Source organism: Salmo salar, chromosome 07 (assembly GCF_965601325.2).
Source record: "Salmo salar chromosome 07, fSalSal1, whole genome shotgun sequence".
Lineage (NCBI taxonomy): Eukaryota > Metazoa > Chordata > Actinopteri > Salmoniformes > Salmonidae > Salmo > Salmo salar.
The window spans coordinates 73,266,199-73,292,579 of record NC_138297.1 but is presented as its reverse complement, the minus strand read 5'-3'; the positions used below and the strand labels follow the sequence as shown (position 1 = coordinate 73,292,579).

Here is a 26,381-nt window from a genome sequence, read left to right as displayed (position 1 = left end):
TAACGTTACTAAATGTCACAGCCTCTGGAGAACACACCACTACCTAATTAGGCTCCTGCAACTTTTTTGCGAAATAATCTAACTTAACCTACTTTATAGCACTTTTTACAACAAACGTTTCTTTCTAATACAATATTGTAACTTTCTATGTGAAAATGCCGAGTAATAAGCGACCAAAGGACAATAAATCCACTTCGGAGGCCTACTCCCCGCCAAACAACGAGACAGACATGGCGGAAGGCACAGGTAACAACGTGACACTTACAGAACTTACCCGGGCTTTGGGAGAACTACGTGTTGCTATAGCTGAGGATCTTAAGGCTACTATTGCTGAACTGGACACTAAAATTGAGAGCACCATTCGAACGGTCGCCTCGCAGGGCCAGAGTATTGTGGACCTTGAGAAAGCCTCTGAATTCAACGCTGGTAGGATCGACGAGTTGGAGAAGCTATGCACGTCATTGCAGGATAGTGTGCAGAGGCTTTCTGTGAAAGTGGTCGACCTGGAGGGTCGATCCAGACGTCAGAACCTTCGCGTTGTTGGGCTGGCAGAGGGGATAGAGGCTGGCTCTCGCCCCACCGACTTCTTCGCCAAGCTATTGAAGGATGCAATGGGATCGGATGTTTTGGCTTCAGATCCCCAACTGGACCGTGCACATCGCGCCCTTGTCCCAGTGCCTCGACCGGGCCAACGTCCTCGCCCAGTAATCATCTGCTGTCACAGTTTCAAGACCAAGGATCTTATCCTGCGCGAGGCTCGAATGAGGGGCAACCTGTTACATAAAGGGCACCCCTTCCGTGTCTACGAGGATAATGCGCCCGATGTGGCAAAGCACCGCGCCGGCTACAGAGATGTCATGACCAAACTCTACAAACTCCATCTTCGCCCAGCCTTGCTCTTCCCTGCAAGACTAAGAATTACCCCGCCTTCCGGAGAGAAGATTTGGCTCTCCTCGATTTTGGACGCAGAGAAGTTTATCCGGGAATATACGCCAATCCCCCGTACAGGTTAGAGTGCCTTGTCATTGTGTGTTAGGGTCTGCTCATGGACTCGAACCCATACTATACCATAACGGGTGAAACCGTACTAAACGGTCTCGACAGGGCTTGCCGAACATGTAACACGCTGAGATGACCAATGGAGGGCGGTTAGAGCTCTCATTTAACGTCAGTTTCACTTTAATTCCGACTGGGTTCGTGGTGGTGCCTGTTTGGGAGGCCTTCCAGGTCTGATCATTGACACTTTCGGATGGATATACTTATGTTCCCCCATTTTTGTTTTGTTTCGTTATTTATTTTTCAATTATTACATTATTCCTATTACCATACCAGTTAGTTATTGCTTGCGGAGGTCTGGGGGTGATGGCTGGGAAGGGGCAGACGCAGACACCTGGATAGCAAGTTGATGTTTTGTGCTGTTCTGCCTTTGTCATAGCCTGGTCCGCTCTCACGATTAGATTCCCACCAGACCTCCGTGGGGCTTGTGTCTGTGTAGGTGTGCGTACATGTAATTACTATGTGTACTTTATTATTATTTTCTCTTAGCTTTTTAGTATTAGGTATGTGTATATTTTAAATTAGTGTAGATTACTATTCTGGGGTGTGTATGTAGACGTGTGTATGTGTGTGTGTGTGTGTGTGTGTACCTGTGTATATATATATTTTTTTAAATATTTATTTCTATAAGTATATATTTTTGGGTGTATGTGCATAAGTGTATGTGTGTGTGTATGTATGCACGTGTGTACGTATGTGGGTATGCGTGTATATACTTGCGCATGGGTGTGTGTAGGTAGGTATGCACGTGTGTGTGTGTGTATATATGGGCACGTGTGTGTATGTATGTATGTATGTATGTATGTATGTATGTATGTATATGTACAAGTGGGTATGTGTATGGATGGATGTATGTGTATGTGTGTGTGTATATAGGTATGTATGTATGTATGTGTGTATGTATGTATGTATGTATGTATGTATGTGTATATATATGTGTATGTGTATGTATGTGTATGTGTATATATATATCACTATTGTTTTTTTAGAAGGGGGAAAAAATGTATTTTTTATTATTATTTTTATTTTTTTTTTTTTATTGGGGGGTACGTTCAATTTATCGAAATCCTTGTTCCCATCTCCTAACCCACAATATGTAATTGTACTGCTGTCTATCTCGGTTGCGGATGGTTTATGTTTAGACCGGCATTGCTTAGCAATGTAATCTTGTGATGCTATATCTTGCTTTTCTCAGGGATTGACCCAAGATGAAGCTTAAGTGCACAATATGTTTAAGTTGCAACTTATTCTGTTTAGGTTTAATAGATGCTAATTGAACACTTTAATCGCGGGAGCCTCCTCAGTTCAGATGTTAGTAGAAGTTCTAGGATAATGAGAGGTGAACGTACAGTTGGGATTTTATTTTTGTTTTACCTCTTGTTCGAGGTCGCGCCGTGCTTTTTTGGCATCGGCCAGACAATGTGTTTATTATTTTTATTTTCATGTTTTTTTTCTCTCCTTTTTGTGTATGCCTGTTAAATGTGGGTTGATGGGAGGGGTAAATGTTGGGGTAAGTAGGGGAATAGGGTGGAGAGTAAAGGTGCTTGCAGGGGGGAGGGGTGGGTTGGATACTGCTCGGGTGTAGGTGCTACATATGCTGATCGTGATAGTTTGGTGCACTTTCTTACCTTTTTAGTAACTTACATGCTATGCAGGCCACCATAGGAACTACAAATGAGAGGAGGGCGGGGCTTACATTCACTTCCTGGAATGTCAAGGGTTTAAATGAACCAATTAAGAGAGGCAAGGTCCTAGCCCACTTGAAAGCACTCTCGTCTGATATTATATTTTTGCAAGAAACCCATCTGAAAAACAATTCTCATAACAGACTTAAATGTAAGTGGGTGGGGCAAGTGTATCACTCTAACTTCTCTGCCAAAACGAGAGGCACAGCGATTCTGGTATGGAAAGGAATTCCCTTTCAACATAAAACCACTATTGTGGACAAAGAGGGTCGTTATGTGATCGTAATAGGAGAGATCCACTCTACTTCTGTAACTCTACTTAATATCTATGGGCCAAACATTGATAACCCCTCTTTTTTCAAAAGAGTCCTTGCCCTGATTCCAGATATCTCCCATACTAACCTGGTCATTGGAGGAGACCTCAACTGTGTACTAGACCAATATTTGGATAGATCCTCTACCCGGCGAACCCCTACCTCCTATTCAAGCGAATTCTTCAATACCTACATAAAAAATGCGAACTTATTTGATATATGGAGGATCTCTAACCCTACGGGTAGGGAATACTCCTTTTACTCTCATGTTCACAATGTTTATACTCGAATTGACTACTTTTTGGTTGATGCTAAACTACTCCCCTATACCTGTAATGTGAGGTATCATGATATTATAATCTCTGACCACAGTCCACTCACCTTCTCCCTGAGATTGGGTGACATCGTACCAAACGAGAGGGTCTGGAGGTTGAATCCTCAGCTCCTCACAGAACAAACATTCTGTGAACATCTTAAAGATCAAATTACATTTTTCTTTGATACCAACGACAACACAGAGACTTCCCCAGCATTATTGTGGGAAACACTGAAGGCTTATTTGAGAGGCTGTATCATCTCCTTTCAGACTGCCAGGAGTAGGCAAAACAGAAGAGAATTGGTAGAATTGGAGGGACAAATTCACTTACTGGATAGGGAGAATGCTAGACACCCATCTAGGGAGAAACATAAAAAAAATTATGTCTTTAAAATTGAAATACAATCAGATCCTCTCTGCTAAAATTGCTAAATCTTTTCTCTATGCCAAGCAAAAATATTTTCAGTTTGGTGACAAACCACACAAACTACTCGCCAGACAACTTCGTAAGAATGATTCACAAAGTTAAATCTGCATCTGGGGAATTACTCTCTTCCCCCAAAGACATAAATGACAGATTCCGTCAGTTTTATGAGACTTTATATACATCTAAAGCGGATCCTAACCCCTTAATTATGCAAAACTTTTTGGAGAACTGTAATCTTCCTGCCCTGAACCAGGAAGACTCTAACTTCCTGAATAAGGAAATATCTCTTGAAGAAATTACAGAAACAATAAAATCTCTAAAGAGTGGCAAGACCCCGGGCCCAGATGGATACCCGAGTGAATTCTACAAAACATTCAGCAACATGCTCTCTCCCTACCTACACAAAATGTTGGTTCAGGCCAACGAGGATGGAGTGCTCCCATCCACTTTGGATGAGGCGTTTATTACAGTTATACATAAGAAGGGTAAGGATCCGGAAGAGGTAGGGTCATACAGACCAATATCCCTCCTTAATACAGACCAAAAGATTTTAGCAAAAACTTTGGCTAACAGGCTGAGCACTTTAATTGGCAAATTGGTCCATTCAGACCAGACCGGCTTTATCCCTAACAGAAACTCATTCTTCAATCTCAGGCGCCTATTCAACATTATGTATTCTCAGAGGTTACCTAACGTGGACCTAGCCGTTATATCTCTTGACGCTGAAAAGGCCTTTGACCAAGTTGAGTGGCCCTATCTATTCAAGGTCCTACAGAAATTTAATATTGGAGATGGGTTCATAAAGTGGATCCAGCTTTTATATAGGAACCCCTGTGCGAGAATACTCACTAACCAATCATTGTCGCCCCGATTTAACCTTCACAGAGGGACAAGGCAGGGTTGTGCGCTGTCGCCTATGCTCTTCGCCCTAATTATTGAACCTCTCGCTCAAGCGATCAGATCTCATGCAGCAATACACGGCTATAATACTAAACATACTCTAAATAAGATTTCCCTATACGCAGATGACATTCTCCTCTATGTAACAGAACCCCAAGATAGTATTCCAGCTATTCTAGAGGTGATTAATTTGTTTGGTACCTTCTCGGGATACAGAATAAATTGGAACAAGAGTGAATTAATGCCCATTCGGTTGCAAAACACCTCCTGGCTAGAACATCTTCCAGTTAAGCTATCTTCAGATAAATTTACCTACCTTGGAATTGTAGTTACCAAACAATACTCCTTACTATTTAAAGAGAATTTCCCCTCCCTGATGCAAAAACTTAAGGCAAACATACAATTTTGGAGAACTCTCCCAATTTCTCTGCTCGGAAGAATTAATGCCATTAAAATGGTCTTCCTCCCACAACTGCTCTACCTATACCAGAACATCCCAATATTCATACCTAAATCCTTTCATAAACAACTGGACTCTATTATCAATCCTTTCATCTGGGATTATAAAACACACAGGATAGGTAAAAAACACCTCTGTAAATCCAAGATGGAAGGAGGATTGTCTCTCCCAAACTTTATATTTTACTACTGGGCCGCCAACCTCCGCGCTGTTACGTTTCTGCTGGATGACGCACTCCCGCCATCCAGCTGGCTTAGTATGGAGCGAGAGGAGTGCCACCCCTTCTCTATTGGTGCTGTGATTTTGTCACCTGTCAATCTGGAGATGTCACTTTACCGTAACAATCCTATTATACATAGCACAGTCCGAATCTGGAAGCAAATTAAAGTCCACTTTGATCTTAGACCAATATCGTTCATGCTTCCTGTTGCCAGGAATCCCTCCTTTGCCCCCTCTAACCTTGATAACACCTTTGAGCGGTGGGGAGAGTTGGGGATAAGTACCATAGGGGATTTATATATAGGGTGAACCTTTGCTTCCTTTGAATCGCTGAGGGAAACTTATAATCTTCCCAGAAGTAACTTTTTCAGATACCTACAGATTAGAGACTATGTTAGAAAATACCTCCCAACATTTGGGAATGCTAAACCTTCCACGTTTGACGGATGCATACAAATATGCCCCACCTCAGACAAACTGATATCTCGTATATATGATGCTTTTCAATCTGTTAGCGCACCCTCTACTGATGCCATTAAGGAAAAATGGGAGGAAGAACTAGGTACTGACATTTCGGTGGCAGACTGGGAAGATAGCTTGGTGTATATCCACACCTGCTCCATTAACTCCAGACATCGTCTCATACAATTCAAGGTATTACACAGATTACACTATTCCAAAACCAAACTGCATAGGATATTTCCTGGTACATCCCCTATGTGTGATAAATGTCAGGCTGAGCAGGGTACACTACTCCACTGCTTTGCCCTATGCTCTAACTTGTATGGGTATTGGTGTGGAATTTTTGGGGTCCTCTCTGAAGTTCTGGAGACTTCAATAGACCCAGACCCGCTTCTGATAATCCTGGGAGTGTCCGATTCCCTAAACGGATTAACCAACTCCCAAAAACAACTCATCTCTTACAGTCTCATTTCGGCAAAAAAATTAATCTTGTTGTTTTGGAAAAAGAGGGAAGCGCCCTCTACCAAATTATGGCTCAGCGAATTGGCAAACACTGTACACTTAGAAAGAATTAGATATATTTTGAACAATAAATTATCAACATTTGATCAAATCTGGCAGCCTTTCCTCTCTTACTTGGACCAGGCGGCTCTGTGAATTTGCACTTAACGCACTCTTCATTGTCATACGGTAATCTACCTTTGGGCAGCGTGTGCTGGCCCCGCCACCCGAGCAGTTGGGAGGGGAATAGGGTGGAATAAGGGGGGATAAAGTGGGGTATAAGTGGGGGGGCTACATCGACCCTTTTTTAATTTTTTTTTATTATTATTATTTTTTTTTCTACCTGTCCTTGTTTTGTATGTCTTGTTTTGTATTATTTGTTTTGTGCCCAGAACTCTGGGTCTTTTGGTTAATGTCTGTTCTCTTATGTTTAGATAAGAACTGTAAACTTGTCTTTTATTATACACCATTCTTGTGTATTCAATAATATATCGTATGAAAGGGACCAAGGCGCAGCGGGTTGAGTGCTCATGTTAACTTTTAATATAGAACACTGAAAACACAAAACAATATACAAACCTCAATCACTCTAACTTAAAGAGTCTTAACGTAACTAAATCTCACAGACTCTGGAGAACACACCACTACCTAATTACCAACCCCCCCAAATCAGTTCTCCACAAACTTCATGTTTACGTCCAAGGGTGAAACCATGTGGATTAAAAAACTACACGGAAATTATACAAATGTTATTATCGCAACCACCCTTATACATTTTTTTTAAAAGCAACCTAGATTAGACTGGGTTGACTGGAACGAACTACAAAAATCTCTGAAACTGGAAACACTTATCTCCCTCACTGGCTTTAAGCACCAGCTGTCAGAGCAGCTCACAGATCACTGAACCTGTACATAGCCCATCTATAATTTAGCCCAAACAACTACCCCTTCCCCTACTGTATTTATTTATTTTATTTATTTTATATTTCTACTTTGCACTTTCTTCTACTACAAATCTACCATTCCAGTGTTTTACTTGCTATATTGTATTTACTTTGCCACCATGGTCTTTTTTTGCCTTTACCTCCCTTATCTCACCTCATTTGCTCATATTGTACATAGACTTATTTTTCTACTGTAATATTGACTGTATGTTTGTTTTACTCCATGTGTAACTCTTTGTTGTTGTATGTTGTCGAACTGCTTTTCTTTATCTTGGCCAGGTCGCAATTGTAAATGAGAACTTGTTCTGAACTTGCCTACCTGGTTAAATAAAGGTGAAACAAAACAAAATAAAAAAATGAACTACTATCCTATTATTCAATTTTTTAATGAATTATTATCCAAAGAGAAGATATAAAAAGGTTCTCCACAGCCCAAAAAAGGTTTCCCTTATAGTGAAGTTAAAACCCCTTTTTGGTACTAGCACCTTTTTTTGAGAGAGCAATAACATCAGCCCATATCTTCATTAACTAATGAATTACGTTTTGTTCTCCAAGGCTATTGTACAAGCAGCCCAGTGTCTTGGTGGGGTGAGTAGGTGTTATCTTATGTTAGTTACTTATCATTGTTAACTTCCACATCAGCGTGTAGCCTAGTATACCACACATCTTTTCAAGGGCCTTTATTTGCAAAAACATTGAGATCATAATCAGTACAACACATTCCAGCTTGATCTGTATATCTGTAAACATTGAGATCATAATCAGTACAACACATTCCAGGCTTGATCTGTATATCTGTAAACATTGAGATCATAATCAGTACAACACATTCCAGCTTGATCTGTATATCTGTAAACATTGAGATCATAATCAGTACAACACAGTCAGGCTTGATCTGTATATCTGTAAACATTGAGATCATAATCAGTACAACACAGTCAGGCTTGATCTGTATATCTGTAAACATTGAGATCATAATAAGTACAATACAGTCAGGCTTGATCTGTGTATCTGTAAACATTGAGATCATAATCAGTACAACACAGTCAGGCTTGATCTGTATATCTGTAAACATTGAGATCATAATCAGTACAACACAGTCAGGATTGATCTGAATATCTGTAAACATTGAGATCATAATCAGTACAACACAGTCAGGCTTGATCTGTATATCTGTAAGCATTGAGATCATAATCAGTACCACAGAGTCAGGCTTGATCTGTATATCTGTAAACATTGAGATCATAATCAGTACAACACAGTCAGGCTTGATCTGTATATCTGTAAACATTGAGATCATAATCAGTACCACACAGTCAGGCTTGATCTTGTTCTGTTTCTTTAGTCGTACTGATGTGGTGGCAGTCACCCCATGGTTGGCACCCATCGTCTGGGAAGGAACCTTTGACCCTGACCTCGTCGACATAATCTACAAGTCCATGAACCTCACCATAGCAACCACAGTGTTTGCCGTTGGAAAGTGAGTAGCCTACAACTTTTCCCAAATATTCAAAAGGGAAGTTAAACTATCATTATTTTTACAACATTGAAACTACACTGAGTGTACAAACATTATGAACACGTGCTTTCTCCATAACAGATTGACTAGGTGATCCAGGTGAAAGCTATGATCCCTTATTGATGTCACTTGTTAAATCCACTTCAATCAGTGTAGACGAAGGAGAGGAGACAGGTTAAAGAAGGATTGTTAAGCCTCGACACAATTGAGACATGGATTGTGTATGTGTGCCATTCCGATGGTGAATGGGCAAGACAACGAAAAACCACTCAGTGTATGAGGACATAACCAGCTAATGTCACATGGCAGGTAATACAATATCATGATGTCATGATTCACAGCTTGGCTAAGATTTGAATAACTGTACTTTGTTTATTTCCTGGTAGACTGTAATTTCTGTTCAGAAACGGTTGAGTATGTCCTATACAGTCCTATGAGAATGACCATACAGTTACAGAGGGTTTCTGGCATCAGAATCGCAGGAGCCTGATACTGCCATTGTGCACTTGAGCAAGGCACCTTAAACCCTTATGTTATGTACAGGTAACTGACAAAATAGTGGAAAACACTAGTAAATGAGGGATACAAAGTATATTGAATGTAGGTGCTTCCACACAGGTGTGGTTTCTGAGTTAATTAAGCAATGAACGTCCCATTATGCTAACGGTCATGTATAAAAAGGCTGGGCTGACCATTATTTCAGTCATTCTTTTTGCTACCGTGGCTATGCCCCCAGATCAACAATGCCCCCATTTACAGGGCACAAGTGGTCACCTAATGGTTTGATGAGCATGAAAACGATGTAAACCATATGCCAGTCACCAGATCTCAATCCAAATGACCCTGAGATAGTGTTTCCACCACCATCAACAAAACACCAAATTATCCCTCCGATAGAGTTTCAGACACTTGTAGAATCTTTGCCAAGGTGCATTAGAGCTGTTCTGGTGGCTGGTGGTGGACCAAGGTGGCTGGTGGTGGCCCAAGGTGGCTCGTGGTGGCCCAACTCTCTATTAAGTACCCTTTATGTTGATGTTTCCTATATTTTGTCAGTTACCTGTGTGTCTTTAAATTCTGACAGATACGTCCGCTTTCTCCAAGATTTCCTGGAGACAGCAGAGAAGCACTTCATGGTCGACTTCAACGTGCGCTACTATGTTTTCACTGATCGTCCCGATGATGTTCCATCAGTGAACCTGTCCCAGGGGAGACATTTGAGTGTGATCCAGGTCCCAGGTTCAAACCGCTGGCAGGAGATATCAGCCCGGAGGATGGAGATCATTCAGACAGCCATAGAACGTCAGATCAGCAGGGAGGCTGACTACATCTTCTGTCTGGACGTGGACAGCAAGTTCCACGCTCGCTGGGGGGCCGAGTCTCTGGGCAGGCTGGTTGCTGTGATTCACCCATGGTTTTACCAGGCGACCCGTGACCGCTTCACATATGAACGGCATCCAGCCTCGACAGCCTACATCCCCATGGATGAGGGAGACTACTACTACGCCGGGGCTGTGTTCGGAGGGTCCGTGGAGGATGTGTACACACTAACAAAGGTTTGTCGGAACCAGCTTGAAGAGGACGCGAGGAATTCCATCGAGGCTGCCTGGCAGGAGGAGAGTCACCTCAACAGGTACCTGCTTTACAACAAGCCCAGCAAGCTGTTGTCTCCAGAGTACCAGTGGGATGACAAGAAGACCAAAACCAATGAGGTCAAAGTCATTCGCTTCTCTTCTGTCATTAACCTCTCTAGGGTAGGTGGCACCAAATCGTCCCACCTACGTAACAGCCAGTGTAATCCCGTGGCGCGTTATTCAAAAACCTCAAAAATGCAAAAACTTCAATTTTTCAAACATATGACTATTTTACACCATTTTAAAGACAAGACTCTCGTTAATCTAACCACACTGTCCGATTTCAAAAAGGCTTTACAACGAAAGCAAAACATTAGATTATGTCAGCAGAGTACCCAGCCAGAAATAATCAGACACCCATTTTTCAAGCTAGCATATAATGTCACATAAACCCAAACCACAGCTAAATGCAGCACTAACCTTTGATGATCTTCATCAGATGACAATCCTAGGACATTATGTTATACAATACATGCATGTTTTATTCAATCAAGTTCATATTTATATCAAAAAACAGCTTTTTACATTAGCATGTGACTGCCGGTGAATTTACTAAATTACTCACGATAAACGCACAACAAAAAGCACAACAATTATTTTAAGAATTATAGATACAGAACTCCTCTATGCACTCGATATGTCCGATTTTAAAATAGATTTTTGGTGAAAGCACATTTTGCAATATTCTCAGTAGCTATTTAGACACCCAGCAAGTTTAGCACTCATCAAAGTCAGATTTACTATAAGAAAAATGTTATTACCTTTGCTGTCTTCATCAGAATGCACTCCCAGGACTTCTACTTCAATAACAAATGTTGGTTTGGTTCAAAATAATCCATAGTTATATCCAAACAGCGGTGTTTTGTTCGTGCGTTCAAGACACTATCCGAAAGGGTAAATAAGGGTGACGAGCATGGCGCAATTCGTGACAAAAAAAATCTAAATATTCCATTACCGTACTTCGAAGCATGTCAACTGCTGTTTAAAATCAATTTTTATGCCATTTTTCTCATAAAAAAGCGATAATATCCGACCGGGAATCTGCGTTTAGGTAAACAGACGAAAGAAAATAAAGCATTTGGTCAACTCGGGCACGCGCCTAAGCCCATAGTACTCTGATTGGCCACTTGCCAAAAGCGATAATGTGTTTCAGCCAGAGGCTGCCTCGATATCGTTCAGCTTTTTCCCGGGCTCTGAGAGCCTATGGGAGCCGTAGGTAGTGTCACGTTAGAGCAAAGATCCTCAGTCTTCAATAAAAAGAGCCAAGATGAAACACAACTTGTCAGACAGGCCACTTCCTGCATGGAATCTTCTCAGGTTTTGGCCTGCCATTTGAGTTCTGTTATACTCACAGACACCATTCAAACAGTTTTAGAAACTTTAGGGTGTTTTCTATCCAAAGCCAATAATTATATGCATATTCTAGTTACTGGGCAGGAGTAGCAACCAGATTAAATCGGGTACGTTTTTTATCCGGCCGTGTCAATACTGCCCCCTAGCCCCAACAGGTTAAAAACTATGCTGAAATTCGTCCCAATGTATAGGACTAAGAATTGGATATTCAACCGGCCGAAAAAAAACTTTATTGATTATGGTGAATGTCAGGTTAATTTCAAGTATTGCTTCACTGAGGTTTGGGTTAAGGTTAGGGAAAGGCATAAAATGTCTCATTGGGTATACAGATGTCTGGCGCCATTCATTTTCTGTTGGTGAAATACATACACTTTGTTTTATACCCTGATGAAGACAGCTTGGCTGTCGAAAGGTTCGATATTACATTTTTGCATCTGAGCTCCTAGAGTGTGCGGCTCTCCTTTATTTTCATGAAATATATACTCTAACATAAAACTACCATTTTTAATGTACTATATATATCAGTCACTGTTGTAGTTTAGGGATAATAACATTCTTCACTTATAGGAAAATATATATTTTTTATTACCTTATTCATCCTGTATTCTGTAGACTATCTATTGTGTATGTTGATTATTGGGAAAAATCTCAAATGTTTTTTTTTTAAAAATACGATTATGTGTATTTTTCTTGAAATAAATATTTAACCGCTTTCAGAATGTTTGTGTTATTTCACTACTTGTTATATTTTCTATAGCCTAACTAAAATCAACATCTCCCCTGTTACAACGATATGCGGTGTATGAGTAACAAACCAGTGGTTTAGTGGAGAAATAGGGAATGTTAAATGGATTCCATCTATAGATTTGTACATCAGACAAGACACAGTGGTGGACTGAATTTCCATTAAGAAAAACTTCAGCATAATGTCAAAGTGGACCTGGCATTCCTGTCCAGAAACAACCCCTAACCACAATACATATACTGTAAACTGTAAGAAAACAAAGAAAAATACCCTTTTAAAAAGGTAATATGGAGGATTCCCTTCCTTGTGTAAAAACATCCTGCCAATGTCAAGGCAAAAGGGAAAATCCTTCAATTCAAGTCATACCATCTAATCAATGTTATGTGAGGGATAATCAACCAGGGGCTATGGGTTCAATGGAAAATAATGAACGACGTGGAAGGTGCCTTCCGTGACCCGCTTGAGGATTAGATTTGACAATGTAAAAACACAATACAACCACAGATGTATAAAATCCATTTAAAATGATTGAAGATGACAAGTTAAAATTGAAAATACATAAAAACCAAATACGTACACAAAATTATAATATGAAAACAAATAGTTTCATTAATACTACATTGAACAAAAAATATCAACTCAACATGCAACAATTTAAAAGATTTTACTGAGTTACAGTTCTTATAAGGAAACCAGTCAATGTAAATTCATTCATCAGGCCCTTATCTATGGATTCAACATGACTGCAAATACAGATATGCATCTGTTGGTCAAAGATAACTTTAAAAAAGGTATGGGTGTGGATCAGACAGCTAGTCAGTATCTGGTGTAACCATCATTTGCCTCACACATCTCCTTCGCCTAGAGTTGGTCAGGCTGTTGATTGTGGCATGTGGAATTCTGTTGATGCAAAGCATCCCAAAACATGCTCACTGATTGACATATCTGGTGAGTGTGCAGGCCATGGAAGAATTGAGACATGCACAGCTTCCTGGAATTGTGTACAGATCCTTGCGACATGGGGCCGTGCATAATAATGCTGAAACATGAGGTGATGGCGGCGGATGAATGGCACGACAAGGGGCCTCAGGATCTCGTCAAGGTATCTCTATGCATTCAAATTACCATTGATAAAATGCAATTGTGTTCATTGTAGTTTATGCCTGCCCATACCATAACCCCCCTGCCACCGTGGGACACTCTGTTCACAACGTTGACATCAACAAACCACTTACCAATACGACACCAAACACGCTGTCTGCCATCTGCCCGGTACAGTTGAAACCAGGATTCATCTGTGAAGAGCACATTTCTCCAGCTGCCAGTGGCCATTAAAGGTGAGCATTTGTCCACTGAAGTCAGTTACAATGCCGAACTGCAGTCAGGTCAAAATACCGGCGAGGTCGACGAGCACGCAGATGAGCTCCCCTGACGCGGTTTCTGACAGTTTGAGCACAAATTCTTTGGTTGTGCAAACCCACAGTTTCATCAGCTGTCCGGGTGGCTGGTCTCAGATGATCCAGCAGGTGAAGAAGCCGGATGTGGAGCTCCTGTGCAGGTGTGGTCAGACATGTTCTACAGTTGTGAGACCTGTTGGATGTCCTGCCAAATTCTCTAAAATGACATTGGAGGTGGCTTATGGTTGAGAAGTTTACATTAAATTATCTGGCCACAGCACTGTTGGACATTCCTGCAGTCAGCATGACAATTGCATGCTCCCTCAAAACTTAAGACGTCTGTGGCTTTATGCTGTGTGACAAATCTGCACATTTTAGAGTGGCCTTTTATTGTCCCCAGCAGAATGTACACCTGTATAATGATCATGCTGTTTAATCAGCTTCTTGATATGCCACACCTGTCAGGTGGATGGATTATCTTGTCAAAGGAGAAATGCTCACTAACAAGGATGCATATAAATTTGTGCACAACATGTTGAGAGAAATAAGCTTTTTGTGTGTATGGAACATTTCTGGGATCTTTGACTTTACATGTTGTGTTTATATTTTTGTTCAGAATATTATACTTTCTCTTAGCCTGTTCTGTCTTAAAACATTCCTTAAGGCTTGCCTTATAACTTAATAACTTATGGATGGATTTTGATCTGTTTTGGTACACAACTCCATTCCTCTGCACAAGTGTTAAGGAAATAGCTTTTTCCAGCCAGGCTCCTATAGTGCAGCGGTCTGATATTGGAAACACTGGCTCTGGTGTGATGGCTATGAGAGTCTGTAATGAAATTAAAATAACCAGACAGGTAACTGTCACAGGATCCAACGAAAGTGCCGCCCCTCGGCGGTCGTCGTTGCCGGCCTATTAGCTGCCACCGATAGTTGTTTCTGTGTCTTTTGGTTTTGTCTGTCTGTTCCACACCTGTTTTGTGTCTATCATTAGTGGGGCCTTATTTAGTGTGTGTTTTCAGTTGGGGTTTTGTGCGGGATTGTTTATTGTCCACTCAGGACGGTGGGACGTGATTTGTACATTTTCACTGACAGTTTTGTCAGAAGATTTACCGGGCTGCGCCCCTTGCTTTTTGTGCCGTGTGATAATATTTTTCGTGTTTTATGGGAATGTGTTTTTCCCAGGCAGACTGTATGTAGCGCCCTGTGCCTTACGGCCTTTTGTGTGTGTCGATTTATTAAAAGACACTCACCTCCAGCACCTCTGTCTCCTGCATCTGATTCCGCCTCTACACTAGTCCAAGTCAGTCGTGACAGAATCCCGCACCATCACCTATGGAGTCAGCAGGAGCAGAAGCGCCATCCATGGCTGAGCAGGTCTCCCAACATGCCAGCCTCCTTCACCGCCTAGGCTCGGCCATGGATCAGGTGTTGGCCCGGTTGGAGAGCTGGGAGAGAGGTGCCTCCCCAGCCAGACCAGCTCCGGTCCCTCACCCTGCGCCCCTACCCACACCCACTGAAGCGGGTGCCGGCGGGATCCGGATTTCACCTCCCAGGGAGTTCGATGGGACGGCCGCTGGGTGCAAGGGGTTCCTGCTCCAACTAGAACTGTACCTGGCGACCGTCCGCCCCCCTCCCTCCGACGAAGAGAGGGTGAGCGTCCTCGTCTCGTGCCTCACGGGTCGAGCCCTGGAATGGGCCAATGCGGTCTGGGATGGTCCAGACTCGGCCCGGGGTGACTACCCTGAGTTCACCCGCCGCTTCCGGGCGGTTTTCGATCATCCCCCGGAGGGCAGGGCGGCGGGTGAGCGACTATTCCATTTGAGACAGGAGATGAGGAGAGCTCAGGATTTCGCATTGGAATTCCGGACTCTCGCCGCTGGATCGGGGTGGAACGAGCAGGCCCTGATAGACCACTATAGGTGCAGCCTTCGCGAGGACGTCCGCCGGGAGCTGGCTTGTAGGGACAACACCTCCACTCTGGACCAACTGGTGGATTTGTCCATTAGATTGGACAACCTGCTGGCTGCCCGGGGACGTTCCAGTCGGGGCCTGTTCGTTCCGCCTCCCAGTCCTCCCGCTCCACAGCCCATGGAGATTGGGGGGGCTTCATTGAGGAGGACCGGAGGGGGGGTCTCTCCTGCACCCGATATGGGCGCAGAGGACACACTGTGGACCAGTGCTGGAGAGGTCCCTCCGGGAGTTCGGAGTGCAGGCAGAGCACTACTTCGACCCCCCAGGTGAGTCCGCACCAGCCACACCCAGAGCCCCCTGTCGACCACTTGTACACCTCCATTTTTTTTCCTACTTTTTCCCCTCACTTCCAGTATAAGGCGCTAGTCGATTCAGATACAGCTGGGAGTTTTATGGACCGTGGGTTAGCTAAGAGGTTAGGGATTCCCCTGGTTCAGCTGGACCACCCCTTCCCCATGCACGCCCTAGATAGTCGACCGCTAGGGTCAGGCCAAGTAGTGGAGGTCACCGTGCCACTGGTTATGCAGACGTGGGGGGGTCATGAGGAGCGTATCAGCCTGTTCCTCATTGACTCCCCAGCGTTTCCGGTGGTACTGGGAATCCCCTGGCTAGCCACACACAACCCCCAGATTTCGTGGGGGCAGAGGGCTCTGACGGGGTGGTCGAGGGAGTGCTCAGGTAGGTGCATAGGAGTTTCCATCGGTGTGACTACGGTGGAGAGTCCAGACCAAGTCTCCACCGTGCACATTCCCTCAGAGTATGCCGATTTGGCTATCGCTTTCAGTAAGACGAAGGCCACTCTATTACCCCCCCATCGACGAGGGGATTGTGCGATAAACCTCCAGGCCGACGCGGTTCTTCCTAGGAGTCACGTGTATCCTCTGTCTCAGGAGGAAACAGTGGCTATGGATACATACGTCACTGAGTCCTTGAGACAGGGATACATTCGGCCCTCTAAGTCCCCCATCTCCTCGAGCTTCTTTTTTGTGAAGAAGAAGGAGGGAGGTCTGCGCCCGTGCATTGACTATAGAGGTCTAAATGCTATCACAGTGGGTTTCAGTTACCCGCTACCTCTCATTGCTACGGCAGTGGAGTCATTTCACGGGGCGCGCTTCTTCACGAAATTGGATCTCAGGAGTGCGTATAACCTGGTGCGTATCTGAGATGGAGACGAGTGGAAAACCGCATTTAGTACCACATCGGGCCATTATGAGTACCTCGTCATGCCGTATGGGTTAAAGAACGCTCCCGCTGTCTTCCAATCCTTTGTGGACGAGGTCCTTAGGGACATGCTCGGGCAGGGTGTGGTGGTGTACATCGATGACATCCTGATCTGCTCCGCCACACGTGCCGAGCATGTGTCCCTGGTGCGTAAAGTGCTTGGGCGGCTGCTGGAGCATAACCTATACGTCAAGTCTGAGAAATGTGAGTTCTTCAAACGAGCCGTCTCATTTCTAGGATATCGCATTTCCACCTCGGGGGTGGAGGTGGAGTGTGACCGTGTGACGGCTGTGCGTAATTGGCCAACCCCAACCACTGTGAAGGAGGTGCAGCGGTTCTTGGGGTTCGCTAATTATTATAGGAAGTTTATCCGGGGTTTTGGCCAGGTGGCAGCTCCCATTATCTCACTGATGAAGGGGGGGCCGGTGCGGCTACGATGGTCAGCAGAGGCGGACAGAGCCTTCCATCGTCTGAAGGTTCTGTTTACCAATGCACCTGTCCTGGCGCAGCCGGACCCCTCTTTTCCATTCATAGTGGAGGTGGACGCGTCCGAGGCTGGGGTAGGAGCTGTGCTATCGCAGCGCTCGGGCGTTCCTCCGAAGCTCCGCCCATGTGCGTTCTTTTCTAAGAAGCTGAGCCTGGCGGAGCGCAACTATGATGTGGGGGACCGGGAGCTGTTAGCCGTGGTCAGGGCTTTGACGGTGTGGAGATATTGGCTTGAGGGGGCACGTCACCCTTTTCTCATCTGGACCGACCACCGTAACCTGGAGTATATTCGGGCAGCGAGGAGACTTAAGGCACATGAAAGTTCACATGTTCTAGAAGGCATTTCTGTCCCAAAACGCATTTTGATTTAAAAACAAATACATGTTATTAGCAGTGACACGGGACTTACGCCTAGTTTCTTGAAACAAGTCACATATAAGTATTGTTGGATTTGTTTAATGTATATAGGTGTTTATAGATATTAAATGACGAAGTAGTTGTTTTGTAGTTTGTGATACAGGTGTTGTTGATGTAGTTTTTTACACTGTAGTTTGTGAAAGTGGTGTGGAGTGATTATGAAATGTTTTGGGATATACCCCACTCTACACTAATCTTTAGATTCATGTTTTTAAACAACTCATAATATTTGAAAGCATGTATACAACTAGTATTATTTAAGAATCAGAATAACTGACAAATATACACTGCATTCAGAAAGTATTCAGACCCCTTGAGTTTTTCAATATTTAGTTACGTTACAGACTTATTGTCAAGTCATTTTCTTGAATCCTACCATCATAGTCTAGTACACGTTGAATGAAGATGATTAGACTACTCATGTTTCTACTACGTGACTATGTTTACGCTCTCACTACAGAACATATTAATTATAGGACCTTTATGCCCTCACGCTAGTCCCCAAACAGGAAAACGGCATGTCAGGCTACTAAATGAAATAATGACATATCAGATGAATGTTTTTAAAAGGTATTGGTGAAAGTAATCCAAAAAAGTAATCAGATTACATTACTGATTTTGAGTAATCCCAAGGATTACTTTACTGTTTACTTTATTGTTCATGTTATTACAATCAATATTATATGAACCATTTATTAGCAGCTTGTAAACAAAGCTGCTGTGCTTAACTCACAAAAACTTCATTTTTCATCACTTTGAAGTGACGCAAATGGCAAATGAAGCCTTCCATTTTGAGATATATTAAACAACTTATTTTTAACCAAAATAATTTGATACAGTTACTAAAAGATCTGAACATCTTCATTGGTAGATGTTATATCTGCCCTGATTTCATGTTTTGAATAGCAGATTAATATACAAAGAGCTAATACCCTCTACGTGTTGGGAAAGTGGTCAACATTTCAGTTGTTTTAAAAAGTGGAAAGCAAATAGAGTTGATGTAGTTACTAAAACATCTGTATGGTTTGATTCTGGTTGGCTTCTAAACCGCTTCTACCCCCAAGCCATAAGACTCCTGAACAGCTAATCAAATGGCCACCCAGACTATTTGCATGCCCCCCCCCCCCCCCCCCCCCTTCACCGTTGCTGCTACTCTGTTATTATCTATATAGCCACTTTAAGAACTCTACCTACATGTACATAATTACCTCAATTACCTCGACACCAGTGCCCTCTCATTTTGTCACATTGTACCGGTACACCCTGTATATAGCCCCGCTATTGTTATTTACTGCTTGTCTTTAATAATTTGTTTTTCTTATCTTTTACTTTTTTTTAGGGATTTTCTTAAAACTGCATTGTTGGTTAAGGGCTTGTAAGTAAGCATTTCACTGTAAGGTCTACACCTGTTTTCGGCGCATGCAACAAATACAATATGATTTGAATGTTCCGATTTCATATTTGAATAGCAGAGAAGTAGACTAAGATTGCATAGGCTTTGTCTCCCCAGCCCAGGGGCCAGACCAAAAATGTGTCCACTTCGGGGTGGCAAAGGTTTGATGGTATTACATTTCCCCCCACAAGGCATTGATCAAATTGATATTTACATAAAAATGGGTTGCTTGGCTCCTGGATGCGTCTAGACATTATTTACACATTCTTCTAGCCTAGCATTTGTTGGGGTTTGTCTAAATCTTAGTGCTTGCCTCTCCAACCTGTGAACTACAGTGGCTTGTGAAAGTATTCACCGCCATTGGCATTTTTCCTATTTTGTTGCCTTACAACCTGGAATAAAAATGTACTTTTTGGGGGGTTTGTATCATTTGATTTTCACAACATGCCTACCACTTTGAAGATCAAAATATTTTTTTATTGTGAAACAAACTAGAAATAAGACAAAAACAGAACTTGAGCGTGCATAACTATTCACCCCCCAAAATGCAATACTTTGTAGAGCAACTACAGCTGCAAGTCTTTTGGAGTATGTCTCTATAATCCTGGCACGTCTAGACACTGGGATTTTTGCCCGTTCTTCAAGGCAAAACTGCTCCAGCTCCTCAAGAAGAATGGGTTCCGCTGGTATACAGCAATCTTTAAGTCATACCACAGATTCACAATTGGATTGAAATCTGGGCTTTGACTAGGCCATTCCAAGACATTTACATTTTTCTGGCCACTCTTCCATAAAGCCCAGCTCTGTGAAGTGTACGTCCTAAAGTGGTCGGATGGACAAATACTCCAGTCTCTGCTGTGGAGCTTTGCAGCTCCTTCAGGGTTATCTTTGGTGCCTACTACCGAAACCAAACGTGTGCAACGAATGTATTAGGGACTTGTGTTCTATTGTATAAAATGCTTTACAAAAGTTGAGGAATATTATAATACTGTCGGAGTCAACTGAATCAGCGCGAACAATCAAGTCTAAAACTAAACTAACGTTACAGCTGATGTGGCGACATTTCATGAAACCAATTTGGGTTTCATTAATAAGGTGGTTTTTGGCCCATTTTAAGTCTATTAGCTTATGCTAAAATTATCAGTTTATAAACTGTATTAAATAATCTAATAGGTCTCCAATTATCTATGAAAATGGGATCTTTATCAGGTTTTGGTATTAAGGAAATAATCCCTTGTTTAATGATAGTAACCAGCTCACCCTTAGCAAGGCATTCTTGGAACATGTTGAATATGGGTCCCTCTAAATGTTCCCAAAAGTGTAAATGAAATTCCACAGAAAGACTATCTGTTCCAGGTGCTTTGCCCTTCTTCACAGATTTAAGAGCATAAAAAGGCATTTTAACGTGATAGATTTAGCCGGTGGTAATTTGTGAAATAGACAAATTCTCAGTAAAAGCGGCTGGAATGCGCTTTTAACCAATCAGCATTCAGGATTAGACCCACCCGTTGTATAAATTCATAACATTATCTCGGTGATGTTGTTGACCTTTTGCAGTTTTGTTACTTGGGTCAAGGAACAACACATTTTTGGTGAGTGTCCCTTGGACTGTTTAAAGTGGAACTGACAGCGTTTTAACTACTTTGCAGTCAAAAATATCAAATTCTCAGTTTATGCTCAGAAACCAGGTTTTACAAATAGGTTATATTTGACTCAACATTCCATGACACACATGAAGGCATTGTTTTTGGTCGGCCAAAACATATTGCTATCACAATGTAAATTACAGCTGCCCTGGTACATTGTTCCTGCCTCCATTCGATATATACTGTTTCACTTTCAAAGACTCAATATTTTGGACAGAATTTGACGAATGTAACTAAGGCTGGGAATGTCAATACAATCAAACTAGCAAGGCCAAGGCCAGTGATCACAAGTCAGTTAAAATGTGGCTGATAGGCTAGCGTATCTATTTATGTAGCAAGCTAAAACACAGAGACTGAACTTAGCTAGATAGCTAGCTGCTAGGAGGATGTCATCGGAGGAGTGGGTGAGTGACTGAATGGCTGGTGGCTACAGAGATGGGGATGCAGGTGTCATTTGGTTAGCTAGCAAGACATGTTAATCGTTTAGCTATTCTGAAATTGAACGACTGTTATCCAGTTAGCATATCTCTTGCGTTTTGCAAATTCACTCTTGACTATCTACTTCGATTTCAGAGCACTCTCACCAGAGCGCAAAATAACTGATGAATTTACCAATGCAACACCTGCTGAATATGACTGGTGTCAGTAAATGTAGGCAATGAAAGTAAGTTAGTCACAAACATGCTAAATAACATGCAAACAGCCTAACAAGGGTGTTTGCATTCTGGGGTGAGTCAAAAGGTCAGAGTGAGGTGTTCTCTCATTTGTGTAGCTAGCTAGCCAACTTTTATTTTTTGTTTAACCTTTATTTAACTAGGCAAGTCAGTTAAGAACAAATTCTTATTTACAAGGACGGCCTAGGAACAGTTTGTTAACTGTCTTGTTCAGGGGCAGATTTTTACCTTGTCAACAGATTTTTAACCTTGTCAGCTCAGGGACTTGATCCACCAACCTTTCGGTTACTGGCCCAACACTCTAACCACTAGGCTACCTGCCGCCCAACTTTGGCCAGTTAGCCTGGGTGCTTGGTTGGGACAAGCAGCAGAAGGACGAGGACACTACAATTCCCCGTCGCTTATCAGTGCAGTTTTGATGACCAACTTGCTGAAACAGTTTGAGAGGGTTTATCTAATGTTCCTCCATTAGATTTGAGATAATCTTGCTCTGACTAGCATTAGTTGTTGATCTTGTTGTCGATGTGCATATAGGAAAAGATAGCCTACCTTGTCATGATTGTTTGATCAACAGGACTATAAAAGTTCCCAAATGTAAGAGGACTCCCATGGTATTTACATATTAACAGAAATCCATTCAGGTGTATTTTGTGGCTTTTGGTGAATGTGTTCTATTGATCTAAAGTCGCTCTGTTGCTACTTCCTGTAAACACACAATCCAGTTCATAGTGAATAATGACAGGTCCTACTTCCTGTTAACACACAGTCCAGTTCAAAGTGAATGATGGCAGGCCCTACTGCCTGTTAAAACACAGTCCAGTTCATAGTGAATGATGGCAGGCCCTACTGCCTGTAAACACAGTCCAGTTCATAGTGAATGATGACAGGCCTGTGTGCAAATGGCATGTTTGTATATAGTCCTACTGTAGTTCTGATTGGCTATGGTGCACCAGTCTGCATAGACTCTGGTCCTGGACAAGAAAGATGGTTTATTTACTGCAGTGTCTATTAAATTGTCCAAACGCAAGGCCACTTTCCCACTCTATATTGCTATGGAATTTTCACAAATGACTTACTATACATAATTCCCAAACATTCTATGAATTTATGAAACCGTGAAAATTACCAAATCTAAGTGCTCTCTTGTCAGAAATTCCTGGGTTGTAAATGAACAGATTTTAATATGATTTCATGTTTCTAAAACGCAGTCAGTTCCATTTTAAACCCAGGAAGCAGCCTTTTAATTTGACATTCACCAGCTTTTCAAGCTTAATACTGTCAAAATATATATGGGAATTAGCTTCCAAAGAATGGAGTTTCTCTGAGCAACTATCGTCATTACTGCCGTCACGACCTTTATGTACTTCCAAATAAGGTCTGAATAAAAAGATGCAAGCAACTAAAAAAATGCCTTGTCTGGAAAGAATCTATATTACGTTCTGGGTAGAGCAGGTGGAATGTTATTACGTTCTGGGTAGGGCAGGTGGAATATTATTACGTTCTGGGTAGGGCAGGTGGAATATTATTACGTTCTGGGTAGGGCAGGTGGAATATTATTACGTTCTGGGTAGAGCAGGTGGAATATTATTACGTTCTGGGTAGGGCAGGTGGAATATTATTACGTTCTGGGTAGTGCAGGTGGAATATTATTACGTTCTGGGTAGGGCAGGTGGAATATTATTACGTTCTGGGTAGAGCAGGTGGAATATTATTACGTTCTGGGTAGAGCAGGTGGAATATTATTACGTTCCGGGTAGGGCAGGTGGAATATTATTACGTTCTGGGTAGGGCAGGTGGAATATTATTACGTTCCGGGTAGGGCAGGTGAATTAACTGATTAGATTTTATGTTCCTACACTGTGGTAGGTGATAAAACTGAGATCTTCTTTAATTACGAGATGCTCATGCCTCTGCTCTACCATTAGGAATCGTTGTCACAAAGGCGACAAGCTTAGGTCCAATATAAGCCAATAGAAACGATATCTGGCCATCCAGAAATACGACAATACAAATGTATTTCCCCATTGTAGCGAGTGTGTGGTTTTCGTGACGTTGTCAACTAACCCTAACTATTTGACCGATGTTTGCTGCTCCTCTTTCCTCTTGTATTTCAGCTAGCTATGGCCAGCCTGTCCAACTACGCTGTGCGTATGACACGTCTCAGCGCATGTATGTGATAAAGGAATTTATATGTTTAAAGATAATGACTAAAGTATTCCACCCTGAAACCATATAACTGTTGTGTAAATGTATGTGAGACTGTTTCTGCTTGGAACAGATTAGCACGTTGTGAAAAAAGTGCCCAAAGGTGGCAGGAGCTAAAATATTTCTTGATTATTATGTCCACGATAATACATTTAACATAACCCCAATGATAGGTTTCAGTCCGTGAATGTAGGACTTGTAAGATGTGTTGTTTTTGACTATGTTCCCCGCTGGTGTGCACTCAGAATGGTGTGTCGTTGGGTCAAAGGAGAGATGAGGAGATGCAGCCCTTGTACACTGAACAAAAATATAAACGCAACATGTAAGGTGTTGGTTCCATGAGCTGAAATAAAAGATCCCAGAAATGTTCCATATGCACAAAAAACGTATTTCTCTCCAATGCTAGACTCAAATGTGGTTACATCCCTGTTAGTGAGCAGTTCTCCTTTACCGAGATTACACATCTACCTGACAGGAGTGGCATATCAAGAAGCTGATTAAACAGAATGATCGTTACACAGGTGCACCTTGTGCTGGGGACAATAAAAGGCCACTATAAATTGTGCAGTTTTGTTACACAACACAATGCCACAGATGTCTCAAGTTTTGAGGGGGCGTGCAATTGGCATGTTGACTGCTGGAATGTCCACCAGAGCAGTTGCCAGAGAATTTAATGTTTATTTCTCTTCCATAAGCCACCAACTGGCCTCACTACCGCACAACAATGTGTATGGTGTTATGTGTGCAAGCGGTTTGCTGATGTCAACGTTGTTAACAAAGTGCCCAAAGGTGGCAGTTGGGTTATGGTATGTGTAGGTATAAGCTACGGACAGTGAAAACAATTGCATTTTATCAAAGGCAATTTAAATGCACAGAGGTTCCCTGACAAAATCCTGAGGCCCATTGTTGTGCCATTCAGCCGCCGCCATCACCTCATGTTTCAGCATGATAATGCACGGCCCCATGTCACAAGGATCTGTACACAATTCCTGGAAGCTGAAATTGTCCCAGTTCATCCATGGCCTGCATACTCACCAGACATGTCACCCGTTGAGCATGTTTGGGATGCTCTGGATTGACATGTGTAACAGATGTTAAACGTACTCTCCTTGTGTTGTGTTTTGTTCAAATAAATCACCCCAGCCAGTGGTCCCAGTTGAGCATTATTTATTATCTGTTGTTAAATAGGAAACAGCATGTTAGTTGTGCCGGGCTTAATGATGTTGATGGCTGTCGATGGTAAAATCTGTAGCATGAAAACAACTGTGTTAGCAGTGGGCTTATGTGACCATTACATCGGTGCATGCTAGCATGCTAGCTAACACACTTAAATACAGCAATCATATACCAAAGAACATCCCAGAAAGCCCCTCAATCCCTAACAGGTACCATATACCCACACATGTATAAATCAGCAATGTACAGCAACCTTGTAAACAAAATGTTAAAATGCACCAATAGAAAACCAGTATTCAGAACGTGACCCCTTGCATCACATTTTCATACTGGCGAGACCTGATGTTCGCTATCTCCCCTAATCTGCAAGTGGGGCCAATAACAACACGCCTTATTGTCATCGGAATTGAACCAACCAATAAGAATGCTTGAACATTAAATACACCTTTCTTTAAAGGCAAGTGGCAACACAACCAGCCCTGTTACACGTCACCCATTGAGCATTTTTGGGATGCTCTGGATCAATGTGTACGACAGCATGTTCCAGTTCCCACCACTATCCAGCGTCTTCGCACAGCCATTGATTAGGGACAAATTTCTTTCTTTCAATTGACTGATGTCCTTATATGAACTGCAATGTAATGTAGATATTCTTGCATGTTGCGTTTTATATTTTTGTTCTGTGAAATTGTGGATCCTAATAAATAATATAAATATTTATTATTAAATATGAGGCTATCATATTTGACCTTACTTGACTCCATAAAGTCACGGGGTATAAATACTTTCCAAATGCACTGTACTGCTCTGTTCTGTGCTAGCTCTGGTCATGGGCAAAGCTAGCTAGGATTGGCTCACACTAGCTCTGGTCCTGGGCATAGCTAGCTGGGTCTGGCTCACACTACCTCTGGTCCTGTGCATCGCTATCTAGGTTTGGCTCACACTAGCTCTGGTCCTGGGCGTAGCTAGCTGGGTCTGGCTCACACTAGCTCTGGTCCTGGGCGTAACTAGCTAGGTCTGGCTCACACTAGCTCTGGTCTGCGCTATAAATTATAAGTACATAAATGTGCATAAATCAGCATATATTACCTAGCAACAATAATTGTAACTCTTGAACTGTTCAAGTTAGATACACCAAAACAACGTTCACAGGTTCAGGCTATCCTAACTTTAAATTCTTTAAAACTTGTATCAAACATAACTATATACATTACCAATCAAGTTTGGACACACCTACTCAAATCAAATCAAAACCTAGGA

At 42.3% G+C, this 26,381-nt stretch overlaps 1 protein-coding gene across 1 annotated transcript; it reads left to right on the top strand.

Moving 5' to 3' along the window:
* Window positions 1-7,842: 7,842 nt before the first annotated feature.
* Window positions 7,843-23,665, top strand: LOC123738263 (globoside alpha-1,3-N-acetylgalactosaminyltransferase 1). The gene is made up of 4 exons (XM_082977238.1): window positions 7,843-7,872; window positions 8,630-8,764; window positions 9,885-10,594; window positions 23,607-23,665. The coding sequence occupies exons 2-4, from the start codon at window positions 8,724-8,726 to the stop codon at window positions 23,663-23,665; spliced, it is 810 nt and encodes a 269-aa protein (XP_082833364.1). The 5' UTR covers window positions 7,843-7,872; window positions 8,630-8,723.
* Window positions 23,666-26,381: the final 2,716 nt, after the last annotated feature.